Below are 15,901 nucleotides of genomic sequence, written 5' to 3'. Positions count from 1 at the left end.
TTTAAAATCTATCTGTACTCTAGATTTGCTAAACATCTTTTTCACATTTCTTTTTTCACCTGAGAGGTTATTTCTGATCTGATTTCCTCTATAGAATCATGGATTTATATCTTTATGTCAGTTGTTATCATTTCAGAAATGTCAAGTATGTGTCTTCCATTTTTCTCTACCTCATTTTCTCCTGTGCTTGCTCTATGTGGGCTAGGGGTCTGAGGTTGCATTTTTCTTTTACATCTTGTAATTTTCTATTTCAAAACCTTTTTATTTTGTCTTCTGTGTTGATCCATGTATGTTTTTATAGTAGGTAGCTTTATCAGCAGTATCAAGGCCTCGCTAGGAAAAGTCTGTTCTTCAGGGATGTCTTCTGTGTGTCAAAGGTTCTTAAGTTTGTGTCTGTACCAAGATCCTACCTTTCCAATTAATTTCAAGTGAGATTTGGGTATCTGGCTCAGTCCTCAGTCCTTTGGTGCTGGGGTGGGGATGTGGTGAGGTTAATACCCAAGAACTTCCCAGTATTGCTACAAAAGTGAGAACAACTGATAAAAAAAGATATGACATCTGAGGTAAAGTGGTATAATGAACATTAAGAATAGTAGCAAGCACAGTTTAGAAACTGATAACTGTGGTAACTATTAATTTTGTACCTTTAACTATAGAAGCAGAAATCTATATGTTATATAACAGAACTTATCATAAATTGGGAGCTTGTATACAGTGTTTTCCCTTGGTAGAGTGGTTTTTACCCTGTGTTGGGGAAATTTAAGAAGGACAGTGAATAAAACAGGGATAAGTGAAAAGAAATAAAGTAGAAGCTAGACTGGAGGAAAAAGGACTATCATGCAAGCTTTCAGAAACTAGAGAAGGGAGCAGAAGAGAAAAAGTAAAGGTGTAAGCAAGGGATTATTGGAATTGACCAGAAAAATTAGAGAGACAATTCACTCATATGAAAACAGGATGAAGTCTAAAGAGGTAAATTTAGGAAAGGGGGGAAGATAAATAGATTAGAACAAAAATATAGATAAAAGGAAAAGGAACAGGAAACAAACCTGCAAAAAAGGAGGAAAAATATAACAAAATTTTAAAAACTTCCTCTGGTGTCCACCAAGAGTCCAAAACTACTGGATAACACTACCAAACCTGTAGTAGAGTTTGTGCTGTATTTGGGGCTGATCTTGGCCTCCAGATGTGAGGGTCTGGGGTCAGAATCTTCAGTCAGGACTTTTTGTACATCCTTTAGCAGCCTCCCATTCCTTACACCTGTTTCTCTTAGTGATGTCTCTCTCATTTGCTGTCTGAAAACAGCAGGAGGCTGTTTCTAGTCCCATGAACCTTTGGCTCCAGATCCTTGCTCAGCCTTTATGTTCCTCTTCCACTGGCAAGTCTCTGTTCCTTTGGATCATTTATTGCAGGGTGTAGTGGGATGATGTGATATGGTCTGGCCCTCTGCATCTGCTTCTGCAGTCCAAGGTTGCTCAGACCCAATTCCTACTTCTCTCCCAAGGTGGGATAGTAACTTGCATTTATTGCTTTATAAGTTCCACTGCCACTGTCACCCACCTCTGTATATATATACTATATATACTATAGTCTGTAACTTCCTCGGGCAAGATAGAGGAGGTAGTGTGGGGTGCCTTTCTGCTACTGGGGCTGCATAGTCCCAAGGTGCAAGGCTGTTTAATTCCTCTCACTTCGGCTACCACAGGTCACAGGAAAGGGTCAGCTGTTCCATTTACTATGCTCCCCTATGGTCTTTAATCTTGTTCCTGGTGGTACCAGTTAGTGCTCTATATTAGCTGAATTACTCTGAGTATCTCTGGAGAAGGCGGCTCCTCTATTCAGCAAAGTTGTCTCCTCTTCAATGATTCTTTGTATTGTCCGGTTAGTCTCTATTATTTCTGCTATGATCTTTATTCTTTCCTTGTTTGCATTTTGAGTTTGGTTCGACCTTGTTTTTCTAAGACCCTGAGACATATCATTAGGTTACTTATGTGAGATCTCTGTTGTTTTACTTGTATAGCACTCATTGCTATAAAGTAATGCTTTTTCTGACATCCCCATAGGTTCTGGTATGTTGTGTTTCCCAGAAAATTTTACATGTCCTGCTTAATTTCTTATATGAGCCACTATTCATTCAACAGTGTGTTGCTCAGTCTCCATGTGACTATATAATTTTGGCAGTTTCTCTTCTTATTTATTTCTAGTTTCATTCCACTTCAATAAGGTGCAAGAAACTATTTTTAAAATTTAAGTCTTACTTCAGGCCATAATACATGATCTATTTTGGGAAAAGTTTGCATGTTCTAATGAAAACAGTGTATACTCTGCAATGTTTAGATGGAATATTCTACAGATTCTGTTAAAGTCTATTTTATCTATAGTATAATTTCACTCTGATTGATTTGTTGTCTGGATGATCTGTTGGTGAAAGTGGGGTACTAAAGTCAACTGCTATTATTCCATTTTGGGCCTATCTCTCCTTGTACAGCTAATAAGTGTTTATTTTATAAAACCAATTGCTATGACATCCAATGCTTAATATTTATAATCCTTATATTTTCCTGATGGTTATTCCTTTGATCAATAGGGAGCAACCTTTTAGTTTCAGGCTAAAAACTATTTTGTTGGATATAAATATAGCTACTCCTGTTTGCTTTCAGAGTCCATTTGCTTGGGCTATCATTTTTCATCCTTTCACTTTCAGACTACATAGGAATTTGAGATGAGACTTTTGCCTTTTTTTTTTGTACTGGGGATCAAATTCACAACCTTGCATTTGTCAGTCAGGCACTTACATCTCTGAGCTAAATCCCTGGTCCACTTTTTGCAATTTTCTAGGATTTTTCAACCAACAGTCAAAATAACATGTATTTGGAGAATCAAAATATGCATGTAGTTGTTTCTGTCACTTTGTTTTAATCTGATTGTTTTGAATATTCTGTACTCATTTCTTCCTGTATTATTCATGCTGAGTTACCATATTATTAGTTTACCACACTGATAATGGGTTTCTTTTCCTATTTATATTTGTATGTCTACTCTACTAATGAGATTTATTTTTTCCTATGCTCATGTGATTAACAGCGGACCTTTGACTTACAAACTCAATTCAAGGGCTGGCAGTAACTCAAGTTGTCAATTCAGTTCAGGCTCCTTTCCCCAGGCTTCAAAGTCTCTTATATACAAGTAGAGATACATTGGCCCAGGATTTTTCAGTTAATCCCATACTGGAAAGGATGCTGTAATGTTCCTTCCAGAACTTGTTAAGGGTTAAATCTGAATTTGAGAGCATCTCCAAGCACAAGCAGCTGGCATTTGGTATACTCAAGACTTTGGTCATAAGTTAAAACTAAAATTCCAATCATAACCCAAGTTGTTTGTATATCAGGCCAACCTTAATTCAAGGGTCCACTATATAATTTTTCTCCCTTTTCTAAGTAAGGAATTCACTGAAGTAACTTCTGTAATGTTTGTTTAGTGATCATGAATTTCTGTAGTTCAAGGCTCTTTCTCTTTCCACTCCTTTGCTGGGTATAATGATCTTGCTTGGCAGATTCTTTGAAAACCTGAAATACATCATTGCATGCCCTGCTGGCCTTAATAGAGTTTCTTCTGAGAGACCTACTGGCATTGTGATGGATTTGTTGTTAAATACGACTTGGCTCTTCTCTCTTACAGATTTATTTGTAGCACATGTTTGAGATACACAACCAATACACTCATCTTGGACAGTTGGCACATGTACATACCACATCTTAGTCCTTAGTTCCTTTCCCTTTCCATTTCTACATCCTCTTCCTATTTGTACAAGGTCTATTCTATTATTTTGCTCCTTTATTTATGCTTTGAGTTTTACATATAAGAGAAACCATGTGATATTTAACCTGTTGTATGATTTATTCTACCAAGCATTACAGATTCAACATTCATTCATTTTTCTAAAAATGACTCAAATTTATCATTCCTTATGGCTGAGTGTTATTCTATTTAATAAATATACCAAAATTCCTTTATCCTTTTATCTGTTAATAAATATATAAGCCTCTTTCAAAGTTTAGCTATTGTGAATTGGGTATGCATGTATCATTGAAATACAGTGTATTTAACTCTTTGGGAAAATATCTAGAAGGGAATTAGCCAGGTCAAATGCAATTTTTAATTTTAGCATTTTTGACAAAATATCCACACTGATTTCCGTAGTGGCTGCACTACTTTACATTCTCATCAGGAATGCTGACATTTCTTTTTTTCACTGTAGCTTCATTTGCATTTCACTGGCATTTGCTATTTTTTTTAGTTTTTTGTGATAGTCATTTTTTCTGGATTAAGAAGGACTCTCGGATGTTTTCATCTGCATTTCTTGAATGGCCAGATATTGAACATTTTTTTCATGTATTTATTGATCATTTGTATGTCTCCTTCTAAGAAGTGTCCCTTTTTTGACTGGATTTTTATGGGTCTTTAATGAGGAGGAATTTAAGTTGAGTTCTTTATGTACTCTAGATATTAATCCTCTGTCCAAAGTGCAGCTGACAAAAAATGTTTACCATTCTGTAGGTTATCTCTGCACTTTAGGTTGTTTTTCACTGTGCTGGAGCTTCTTAACTTGATACAATACCATTTGTTGATTCTTGATGTTAGTTCTTCTACAGCTGGGGTTCTGTTTAGAAAGTCTTTGCTTTTATGCCTATGTTTTAAAGAGTTCTACTTATTTATTCTCCCAGCAGATTAAAGTGTTTCTGTTTAATATCTAGGTCTTTAATCCATTTGATTTAATTTTGGTGCATGGCAAAAGATATGGATATAGAGTCAATCTTTTGCATATGGATAACCAATTTTCCTAGTACCATTTGTTGAAGAAGCTATCTTTCTTCTGTGTGAGTTTTCTGCCACTTTGTAAAAGATCAGATGTATGAATGTCCCTAGGATTGTTTACTCTCATCCTTTATTCTGTGCCATTGATCCACATACCTGTTTTTTTGTTCATTTATTTGCTTGGTTTTGCCAGTATTGGGGTGTTTTTAATCACTCTAGCTTTGAACTGTATCGTGAAGTCTAGGTCTGTGATGCCTCCTACTTTGTTCTTGTTGCTTTTGTACTTCCATATAAATTTTAGGGTTATTTCTTCTCATTCTGTAAAGAATGTTGTTGGTATTTGTATTGCAACTCCATTAAATCTATTTTCCAGTTTTGGAAATATGGTCATTTTGATATTAGTTCTGCCTTCAAAGAATATGGATCTTTTCATTTTTCTGTTGTTCTCTTCAATATTCCTTTTCAGAATAGTATAGTTTTTTATTGTAGAAGTCTTTCATTTCTCTTTGGTAGGATCAATTCCTGAGCATTTAACTTTTTTGAAGCTACTATGAATGGCATCATTTTCTTATCTTCTCAGTGTGTTCGGTGTTGGTATGCAGAATGCTACTGAATGTTTGTGTGTTTGTTTTGTATGCTGCTGTTTTGCTTAATTTTATAGTTTTAGGAGTCTTTTGGTGGAATTTTTGTGTCCTCTATGTGCAGAAACATGTCATCTACAAATAAGGATAGACTGACATCTTCGTTTCCTATACATATACTTTTCTTTGTTCTGCCAAATTGCTGTGACTGAAGTTTTAAGTACTATACTGAACAGGAATATTAAGAGTCAACAACCTGTCTTGTTGCTGATTTTAGTATGATGTTTGCAGTAGGTTTGTAATAAATGGTTTTTATTGGGTTAAGATCCTTCTATTTTTTCCTCAGGATTTTTATTATGAATGGATGTTGGATTTTGTCAAAAGTTTTATTCGCATCTGTTAAGATGCTCATGTGAGTTTTGTACTTGTTTCTGTTGATGTGATGTATTACATATATTGATTTAGATGTGTTGCACCATCCTTGGATCTCAGGGATGAGGCCAACTTGGTCATGATATGTGATATTTTTAACAATACGTTGTACTCTGTGCTCTCTTTGTTAAATACTTGTCTGATTTTTGGCATGGAGGTGATGCTAACTTCCAGGTATGAGCTAGGTCCCTTCCTTTTTAATTTCATTGATGAGTTTGAGAAATATTGGTGTTAGATTTTCCCTGAAGATCCTGTAGAATTCAGCAGTGAATTCATCAGACTCTGGACTTTTCTTGATAGTTTTATTATTGCCTGAATTTAATTGCCTGTTATTGTTCAGTATTTTTGTATCTTCTTCAGTTTTAATAATTCACATGCAACTAAAAATCTGTCTATTTTGTCTAGATTCTCCAGTTAACTTGAATATGCTTTCTAAGTGATTATTTCTAATCCTCTGGAGTTTGATGGTGGCAAAAGATTTCACCTTTTTCATTTATAACTGCATTGATATGGGTTGGGTTTTTTCCTTTTGGTAAGTCTGGTTAAAGGTTTATCTACTTTGTTTATTCTTTCAAAGAATCAGCTCTTCGATTTATTAATTTTTTTGTAATTTTTGTCTTAATTTAGATAATTTCCATTCTGATATTTGTAATTTCCTTCCTTATACCAGCTTTGGATTTGGATTGTTATTGTTTTTCTAAGATCTTGAAGTGTATCATTAGGTTATTGGAGATTGCTCTGTTTTTCTGATGTGAGCATTCCTAGCTATCAACTTCCCCCTTAGGACTATTTCCTTTGAGTTCCATATGTTCTGGTATGCTGTGACAGCATTATTACTTGATTTTATGAAATGTTTTGATTTTTCATATTATCCAATGATTAAGTGTACTGTTAATCTCCATGTATTTACATTATCTCTGTAGTTATCCCTCACATTGAATTATAGTTTTACTGGTTTTATTGAACTGTAGTTTTATTGTAGTTTTACTGTGATCTTATAGAAGGTATGGAATTATTATTGCACTTATTTAAGCTGGTTTTATGGCCTAGAATGTGGTCTATTTTGGAAAAATAGTATGTGCTGGTGAGAAGAATGTGTATCTGATGTCAGATTGAACATTTTATAGATATCTATAAGTTCATTTGTTTAAAAGTATAATTCAATTCTGATATTTCTTTTGCCTTTTTTAACCTGATTAATCTGTCTGATTGTGAAAGTGGGATATTAAGGTCCCTCACTGTGATTCTGTTGCTGGCTAACTGATCTTTTATGTATAGTATATTTTTTATGAAATTAGTTGTATTGGTATTTGGTGCGTATGTATTTGCAACTGTTACCTCTTCCTGTTGAACTGTCTCCTTTACCAGTATACATTAATCTTCTTTGTCTCTTCTGAACAGTTTCAGCTTGAAGTCTACTATGTCTGAAAATAAGATAGTTATTCCTATTTGCTTTGGGGCTCCTGTTACATGAAAATTGTTTTCCATCCTTTAGTTTTTAATCTATGGGTTTTTTTAAATACTAAGTATGTTTCTTGCAGGTAGCATAGTGTTGGGCTTTATTTTTTGATTCTTCTCTGTTATGCCCAGCTATTGATTTGTCATTTTCTTCTAACAGCTTTTAAAATTTTGACCTTGTGTTAAGACCTCTGGAATTTTGGTTATGATGTGCCAGAAAGGAGTCCTTTTCTGATTATGTATTCTATATGCATTGCTCACCTGCATGTTAAACTCTTTCCCATACTTGGGGATTTTTCTGCTACAATTTCTATAGAAAATTTTTATGTTATTCATATCATCTTCTAATTTTTCTCTAATTCTAATTAGTCTTAGAGCTGGGTATGGTGATGCATGCCTATAATTCCAGCATTTGGGAGGCTGAGGCAGGAGAAACACCATGAGCTTGAGCTACATAGTGAGTTCAAGGTCAGCCTTGTTGTTTTAAGTTACTGCTGAATTATGGTCATCAGTTCTATCTTCTAGTTTTGACACTAAGCATATTGCTCACTTCTGCTCACATATTTTCAATACAATTTTTTATCTCCTGGATTCATTTGGTACTTTATAGACTCTAACTCTTTGCTAAACGGTTCATTCATATTTTGTATCATTATCTTTAGCTCGGCTGAATTATATAAAGCAATAAAATAATCAAACAAAGAAAAACAGATCAATAAAGGATTTGACAAGCTCACAGATGATATAACTGAACAAATACTGGAGTTGGTAGAATGATTGGTGAACTTAAGTTTATTGCTTTATATAATTCAGTCATTTAGCCAGGGATATAACTCAGTGGCGTAATTCAGCCATTTAGTTTTTTATTTCTCTCCACTGATACCCACTGGATTGACCTTTAAGTTTTTAGAGGCATTTTGGGTGTTTTTGTTAGCAGGGACCAACCTACCTACAACCTCCCAGGCAGGCAGTTATGCTGCTGAGCTAAATCCCCAGCCCCATTTAAAGGCCTTTTGGTGCCTTCTTTTTTTACCTTTTGTAGTGTGTAGAACACATACATGTACTTACATGCATGCGCACTAAGGGTTGAGGATCACGCTAGTATTAGATCTCATCAGCTATATCTGTTTCTCAGTGATATAATCTTGGCTTTGGTTGCTTTTTCGTGTTTATCCACCTCTTTATCCTACTCAGTTTAATAGTATCAGACCCAGTCATTATGCTGCCAAGAGAGAATCCCTAACAGTTATATCAGCATTAACAGACTCAACCACATCTCAATTAATCTGAGTTCAAGTAGTGCGTTCCTCCCCTAACATTCACACATGGGGCACCTTTGACCTGGGTAGAGGGGATGGATGGACCCCTGGGCCTGCCTTCTGCTGCTCTTCCACTCTCCATGGATCACTGCGATGACCATAAATTACCTCTTCTCATCCTTTCCAGTCCACAGAGTACTGCCTGTTACTGCAGGTGTCTGAGCTGGTCTCTCCCTACGAGACCAGAAAGCTTACACACTGGATGGCACACGCTAAGCCTGTCTCCCTGCTTGCAAGCACTGAGTGCAGGCACCTGTAGGCCTTTGCCTTTGTCTTAAGGTCTAACTCTCTCTGCTAATTCAAGCAAGGGAGAGTGCAGTATGACTGACTACCCAGTTTCCATTGATTGCTGCCAGAGTCTTCTCAATCCCTGTTCCCTTCTCTGCATGGCAAATCTTAATAGCTGTTTTTGGAGTCTCCCTTCACAAGCCCTCTGCGAGTACGCTACTGAATGGATTCTGGTTAGGGCACCTCCGGCGCCCCGCGGCAGCTCTCTGCTATCTCCCCAGTTCACTCTCCCCAAAGCTTGCTTTCCAACTTTCACACTATGGTCAAAGCCCACGGGGAGAATGCCTGTCCCATGACAGTTTGTATCCTCTCTCCTAGGGTCTTGCTGCCTGCTCATACAGCTCTTGAGCCACCATATTCTCAGTGCTCAGATCCAGGCCCCTAATCAGGGTCATGTGCCTGTCTTTGACTTTCCCAAGGCCCAACCAGTGTCCTTTCAAAACAAAAAAACATGTTGCCAGCTTTCAGTTTCTCTAATGCCTGGGCCTATGAATATCTCACTTGCTGTGTACCCTTCTTTCCCAGTAGGAAGGACAAAAAAGCTAGGAGCCTTTTTCCAGTGCCCTAGCCACTCCTGAAGTGCTGGTTCCCTCCCTCAGGGTGTTAGAGCCTCTCCCAAGATCATGTGTACACTGGACTGGGGATTTAGGGGTGCTATGGTCCCAGTGCAGTCCAGCTTTCCTTCCTAAACTCCACTGACAGTGGATTTGGATCAGATGAGTTTCTCTTTCTGTTTCCTTCCTATATCTGGGTTTGTCTCCCCTATTTCAGTGTACCTAAGTTTGCTGGTGCACATGTGGGGCTTTTCTCTCTCTGCTGCCACCTCGTCACCTACGATGGAACTCTTCTACAAGTTTTTAATATTCTTTTTTTCTGTACTTCTGGCAATTTACCTGTATGCCCAAGAGAGATTCTTTTCTCTATGAGTCTCCAGACCCTTAATGTCTATTTAGAGTTCATATGCCTCTGGTACCTACATGTTCACATCTTCTCCAAGATTGGGACATTTTCCATCATTTCATCGAATATGCTTTCTATGAACTGTGCATGTAGCTCTCCTCCCTCTGCTGTGCCCACTATTCAGAAGACTGGTCTTTTAATGGTGACCCAGAGATCTTTTATGTTCCCTTCAGACTTTTTCGTATTTGTAGTATTCTGACTGAGTTGCCTTGATGCTTTGATGTCCTTTCTTCTGCTTGATACAGTCTGCTCTTGAGGCTTTGCAGGAGTTTTACAAGATTTTACTTCCAAGCGTTCTTGGTTATCTGATGACTTTAGTTGCTGTTGTTGTTTTCTGTGTTTTGTGTGTGTGACAGAGACTTGCCATGTCATCCAGGCTTTCCTCAAACTCAGTTTGTGAATCTTCCTGTCTTAGCCTCCTACGTGCTGGCACACATGCATGCCCCACATCTGGCCCATTACCAAGATTTCTATTTGTTTCTTTCTCAAAATTCTTCCTCATTGAACTAATTTATAACCTGAATTTTCTTCCTTAATTTATTCAACTTTTATTCATATTCTGTAAGGTTTCATTGAATTTCTGAAAAGTCATTCTTTTGATTTTTGTCAGGTATTTCATCCACTGACATTTTGGCACGTGTTGCTAGTTATGAACTTGAAATTTCACATTGCCTTGTTTTTTCCTATTTCTTGTGTTTTCAGGTTGTTATATGTAAGTCTGTTAGGTTTTTGATGCTTCTTAGTGAGCAGCCTTCTTTGTTTTTTGTACCAGGGACTGAACTCACAACCTTGCACTTGCCACACAGGCGCTTATGGCACTGAACTAAATCCCAGGCCCAAGCAGCCTTCTTTTGATGCTATGCCCTGGAGATCTGGCAAGACAGAGGTCCATTTGGTGGTTCAGATAGATGGGGAACAGAAACAAGAGTGTGCAGGCTATGCCCTCCATGGTTACTCTTTTGATGGGACTGAAAACCACAACTGGATATTGGATTTTCCTCAGACTTTGTTGATTTCATGTCTGATACTTGAAAGCAGTTCTACAGCTGCTCCAACCGTGGTGATAGGCTTGGGAGTTCTCATCCTATGTCTAGTCACTGTCACAGTTCCAGCTGGTTCATGGAGAAGGTCAAGGGATAGGGTCATAGCTCCAACTTGTGGCACCCACCTCCGGTCTTATGAGCAACATGTGATCTGATAAAGTATGGGGACAACTAATTCTAGGTCCCTCACAGGTATGATATCCATAATAGTTGTGTTATTCTCTTTGCTGTTGCTATGGGGTGATTTCCAAAATAAAAATTTCCTCTTCATTGATGGGCTTGACTACTAAGTAAGAGCAGATATTCCCAATCTATGCCAACCACAGCTTCTCTCCCTGGCTTCTTAGATCCTGTACCCGTTGGGCAGCAAAGTCTGGGGTTACTTATAAATCTCTAGTTATGCCTGCTTTGGGATGAGTCATCAGCTACATTAAATCCTCTATTCACTAAGGTGAAGTATCTACTAAGGTCCAGGTGGAATCAAGTGACAGCTGGAACAGGCACAACTCCATTCAGCTGGGCTGGGCATGTAGCTCAGCACCCACTCAATATGCCTGAAGTGGTAGGCTCAGTCCCCAGCACTAAAAAGAGGGAAAAAATTAAAAGTTAGGTAAAAAACAAATAAAAGCAATACCATCAGTAATGGAAAAGATTGGAGGAAAATAACATATAATAAAATAAAAGCTAAAAACAAAAATAAAATTAATGTTTAAAGAAAAGAGCACAAGTAAAAAGAAGAAAGATACAAGCAGAAAAAAGTGGGAAAAGACAAAAAAAGAGAAGAAAAGAAAAATATAAATATTAAAAAGAGGAGAACCAGGTGTGGTAGTGCACACCTGTAATTCCAGCACAAAGGAGGCTCAGGCAGGATTGCCAGAAATTTGAAGCCAAGTTGGCATATGTAGTAAGTTCAAGGCCAACCTGAACTACATAACAAGCTCTTATCTTTAAAAAAAAAAAAAAAACTAAGTAAAATAAATAAAAATCTTAAGCTGAAAATGGAAAACAAAGACTAAACTAGAACAACAACAAAATGTTAACAAAATAAAAATTTCCTCTCCATTGATGGGCTTGACTACTAAGCAACAGCAGATATTCCCAATCTATGCCAATCACAGCTTCTCTTCCTGGCTTCTTAGATCCTGTACCCCTTGGGCAACCACGTCTGGAGTTACTTGCTCTCTTCCCCTTTCTGGTGGTGCCTGGCAAGCATGATTTGTGGCTGGAGCCCACTAGAATGCCTCTCAGCTCCTCTGAATCTGAACCATGAGGATGGAACCAGAGCTCTCCAGCTTAGCACTCTGCCCAGAGCTGATTGCTCTGTATGCTCAGGTCGGATAGATGCTGCTATTGCAGTGTCAAGAAGCTGGCATGGGTGGCTAAAGTCTCCAGAGATTCTCCAGTTTTTGTGCTACCCATCAGGAGGGCTGGAGTTACACACACAAGCTTTGCAGTATGGCCCATGTGTCACTATGCTGGGCGAGATGGTGGCAATTCTGAATGACTGCTGTCATCAGTGATTCTGGTGTTCCCACATTTGGTTCCATACACAGTCACATGTGATGACTCTGCCCAGCCAATTCCCATACACACCAGAAATAGCATAGAATCTCAGTGCATGTGAATCAAAGTCTCTCCCCAAGGCCAAAGTGACTCTGGAGGCTGCTGCCTGCTAAGCCAGTGGAGTGATATTACTGCAGGATCCTGAAGAGGGGCAATGCAGGCTCTTTAATCCCTAGAGATAAAAGCTCAGCCATCCCTTCACAGGATGGCTTCCAGTCACGGCACCTTGAGAATACACTGGGAAGTACAACACAGTGAACTATGGGACCCAGTACACCTGCAAATCCCAGGCCTATTATCTGTCTAGAGCATATTTCAGCAGAGCACTGAATCCTGTGCTAGTGCTGTTCATTGAGTCTCCTCGTCTGTTATGGTTTGTGTCTAGATGTTCCCCAAAGCCTCATGCAGTCATAGGTGGGGCTTTTCAGAGGTGGCTAGATCTACAGTGTGTGATGCTGGGAGTAAGGATAGGTGATTACTAAATTAGCCCACTGATTGGTTTAGCACAATTCTGGGTGTAGATAATGGGAAGACCCGCCCTAGGTATGGGTGGCACTACCTAAAAGGCTGGATGGGTAAGAAAGGAGAGACAGGCTTGCGTTGCTGCTGCTGCTACTTGCTGCTTCACTGTCTCCTGTTTGCTTGCCACGGTTGATTTCTCCTGAGATTCCCTCTGCCATGTCACCCTGCCTTGAAGCCAGCCATCTATGGACTGAAATCTCTACAAACTGTGAGCCAAATCAACCTTTCCTTCTTTAGTATTTGGGTATTTTGCCTCAACAATGAGAAAAGTAACTAAGACACCCTCTTTCACCTCCACCTCTGCTGTACTTCAGAAAGATTGGGGGCTCTGTTTCACCCTCTGTCCCACTATCCAGTCTCTGAGTTTCCCCAAGTCTCCCTGTCCTTTACTAAATTTCAGCATAGCTCCATGATTACTCACCTCAATAAGCAGCCATGTGCTAATTGTTTTGATTCTGCTCTGTGGAGAAGCAGGCAGATGCTAGGTTCGTCTAATTAGCCATCTCAAATCCCTCTCTAATCATGCTTTTTGAAGCGCTAAGTGTTAAGAAAGTTCTCTGGAGCCAGGCACAGTGGGACATATCTATACTCCAACAGGAGGATATATGCAGGAGGATCACTTGAGTTCAGGAGTTCAAAGCCAGTCTGGGTAGCAGAATGAGACCTCATCACAAGAAAGAAAAGAAAATTCCCCCCCAGAAAGATGCTCGTCTTTCACTTAACTCTGTAAGATTGGAGTTCTGAGTATCTTCTGTCAATTTATAAAAACAAATAGCATATCTAGTTAATTAAAACTATCTACTCACAGCTCCATCATAAGAAGCATCTATTCTCATCATTTGTTTTCCCTTGACCAATTTTTAAGGATTAATTATAATCTAAGCCAATTTTTTGCAAGTAAACAACTCCCAGAGCAGACATCAACAAAATGTCACCTTTAAATTTTAAATACCACTTCCTCAGTCTGATTAATAAAATGGAATCTCAGACATACCATTTTAATAATGCTTTTTTCTTCAAATGTGCTTGGCAAATCAGTTACCATCTCTTGTGCCAAAATTTCCACAGCTTTGGATTCCAGGCCATGCTTGCATACAAATTCTTCACTGGCCAGAACTACTGCTGCAGCTCCATCTGAAGTAGGACTAAGATAAGGTAAAAATAATTAAACACAGCACCACCTCAATCCTAGGATCTCAGAATAGGATAAGACAAGACAGGCTGACTGTGCTTGCTAGTGGGAGCACTGTCTTCTTTGTGATACCACAATTAAAAATCACCCATACTTTCCTACTGCAAACTGAACCCTTAATGAGACTTTAAATGTTGTCAGTCACTGCTTGTTCTTTAGCATCTCTCCTAAAATTCTCATCTCAAGAACCTTGGATTTGCCTCTGCAGATGCAAAAGGCAACTTTCTGGTGATTTTTAGAGGTCTAAAACATTATTTCCAAAAAAATAAAAAATAAAAAAATAAAAGCTTGTGGCTTCGGCCCACTGGTAAAACGTTATTTCCAATCCTAATACAATAAATATTCTGTTATAGGTTCATGTAGCTCCCATGTTGCTATATTCAAGATAGTGCAATCCTGAAATCCTTTGGGAAATAGAAAGAATAAAACAGGGCCCAGCAGAAAGTCCAGGGTTAAAACTTTAAAACTTTAAAATAGATCTTTCCTTGGACCAAGCTGTAAAGGAAGGCTACAGATACAAAATCTCTCTGTAAGCTCAGCAAGACATTCTCAGTCTGAGGGAAGACCTTCAGATTGCAACAGATAAAATGTGATGGGACTTGCCCACCTGTATCCCAGCTGGTATCTCCAAACCATAGCCAAGTATATACCATGACACAGGAGCTACACGGTATGCACTTAATCTTCTAGGAAGCAGACACTGCCAGGCAATTTACAAAATACAACTATTATTATCATTAAAATAATGATTTTTCCCTTGATTTTATTTTACCTTGGCTATAGTTACAGAGAGGTCTAATTAGACCTCTACAAATTGGACATCTACAAATGCTCAATGAAAAAAAATCTTTGGACTCCACTGGTCTCTTAAGGCACATTTTAATAAATACAGTTAAAGCAATCTGAGTAGTCGTGAGAGAGAGGAATTAGTTGTCAAGGGAACAGAAAGTTTGTCTCTGAGCAGGAATAAGTAATCAGGGTACTTTATTGAAGTGACCCAGAATGTGGGCCACAATGTAGAGTTAAATAAAAGTTACACCCAGATAGAGAAACCAAGGTTTAACCACAGAGAGAAAGGAAGGTAGGGGAGCATTTACATCCACCAAGTAAATATTACAATATGATTTTTTCTTACCAACATTGTAAGATAGTCAAATAATCAAAAATACTTCGAGATGCCATTATTTCATCTAAACTGTATTCTTCTTGGAACTGGGAATACCTAAATGCAAAAGAAGGTATAAAATGTGAGGTAGTAATTGTAGTTTTTGTTGAAGATATCTTTGTCCATTTTGAGAGATAGAATAACATGTGAATACTTTTATATTTTATAACCAAAAGACAGATGAGTAGTTTCAACCTTAAATAAATAATTTGAGTTTTTTAAGTTTAACTACATAATACCTATGCTGTACAATAAAAAGTCTGGATGGTCTTTGTCCTGGGTTCATGCCATGGTTCTTCAGAATCCTCCTACATGGTAAGAGTATCTTTGTTACATAAATGAAGCGGTAGGTCATAGTTGTCTTCAAGATGGGAGAGAGATCATCATATAAACATGGATTTAGATCTTTGAGCCATCAGAAGAGTAAGGCTGGAGACTGAGTTTAATTATGTGGCCAGGGATTTACTAAGCATGCTTACATAATGAAGTCCAATAAAAACTTTGGTCACAGAAGGGCTGCCTTGCCAGGGAACACCTTGGTGTGCTCAAAGGGTGACAGGAGAACT

The 15,901-nt window shown here is 38.2% G+C and overlaps 1 protein-coding gene across 1 annotated transcript in view; it reads right to left on the bottom strand.

Moving 5' to 3' along the window:
* Nucleotides 1-15,901, bottom strand: part of Scp2 (sterol carrier protein 2) — a 179,510-nt gene that overhangs the window by 66,132 nt on the left and 97,477 nt on the right. Inside the window, exons 8-9 of the mRNA XM_003460957.5 lie at nt 15,306-15,392; nt 13,973-14,123 (exon numbers count right to left, since the gene is read on the bottom strand). Of these exons, the coding sequence (XP_003461005.1) occupies nt 13,973-14,123; nt 15,306-15,392 (238 nt within the window). The remainder of the gene's footprint in view (nt 1-13,972; nt 14,124-15,305; nt 15,393-15,901) is intronic.

This window comes from Cavia porcellus, unplaced genomic scaffold (assembly GCF_034190915.1).
Source record: "Cavia porcellus strain 051 isolate PalLab524CR breed Dunkin Hartley unplaced genomic scaffold, mCavPor4.1 scaffold_25, whole genome shotgun sequence".
In the NCBI taxonomy this organism is placed as follows: Eukaryota; Metazoa; Chordata; class Mammalia; order Rodentia; family Caviidae; genus Cavia; species Cavia porcellus.
This window is presented reverse-complemented; position numbering and strand designations above follow the sequence as displayed.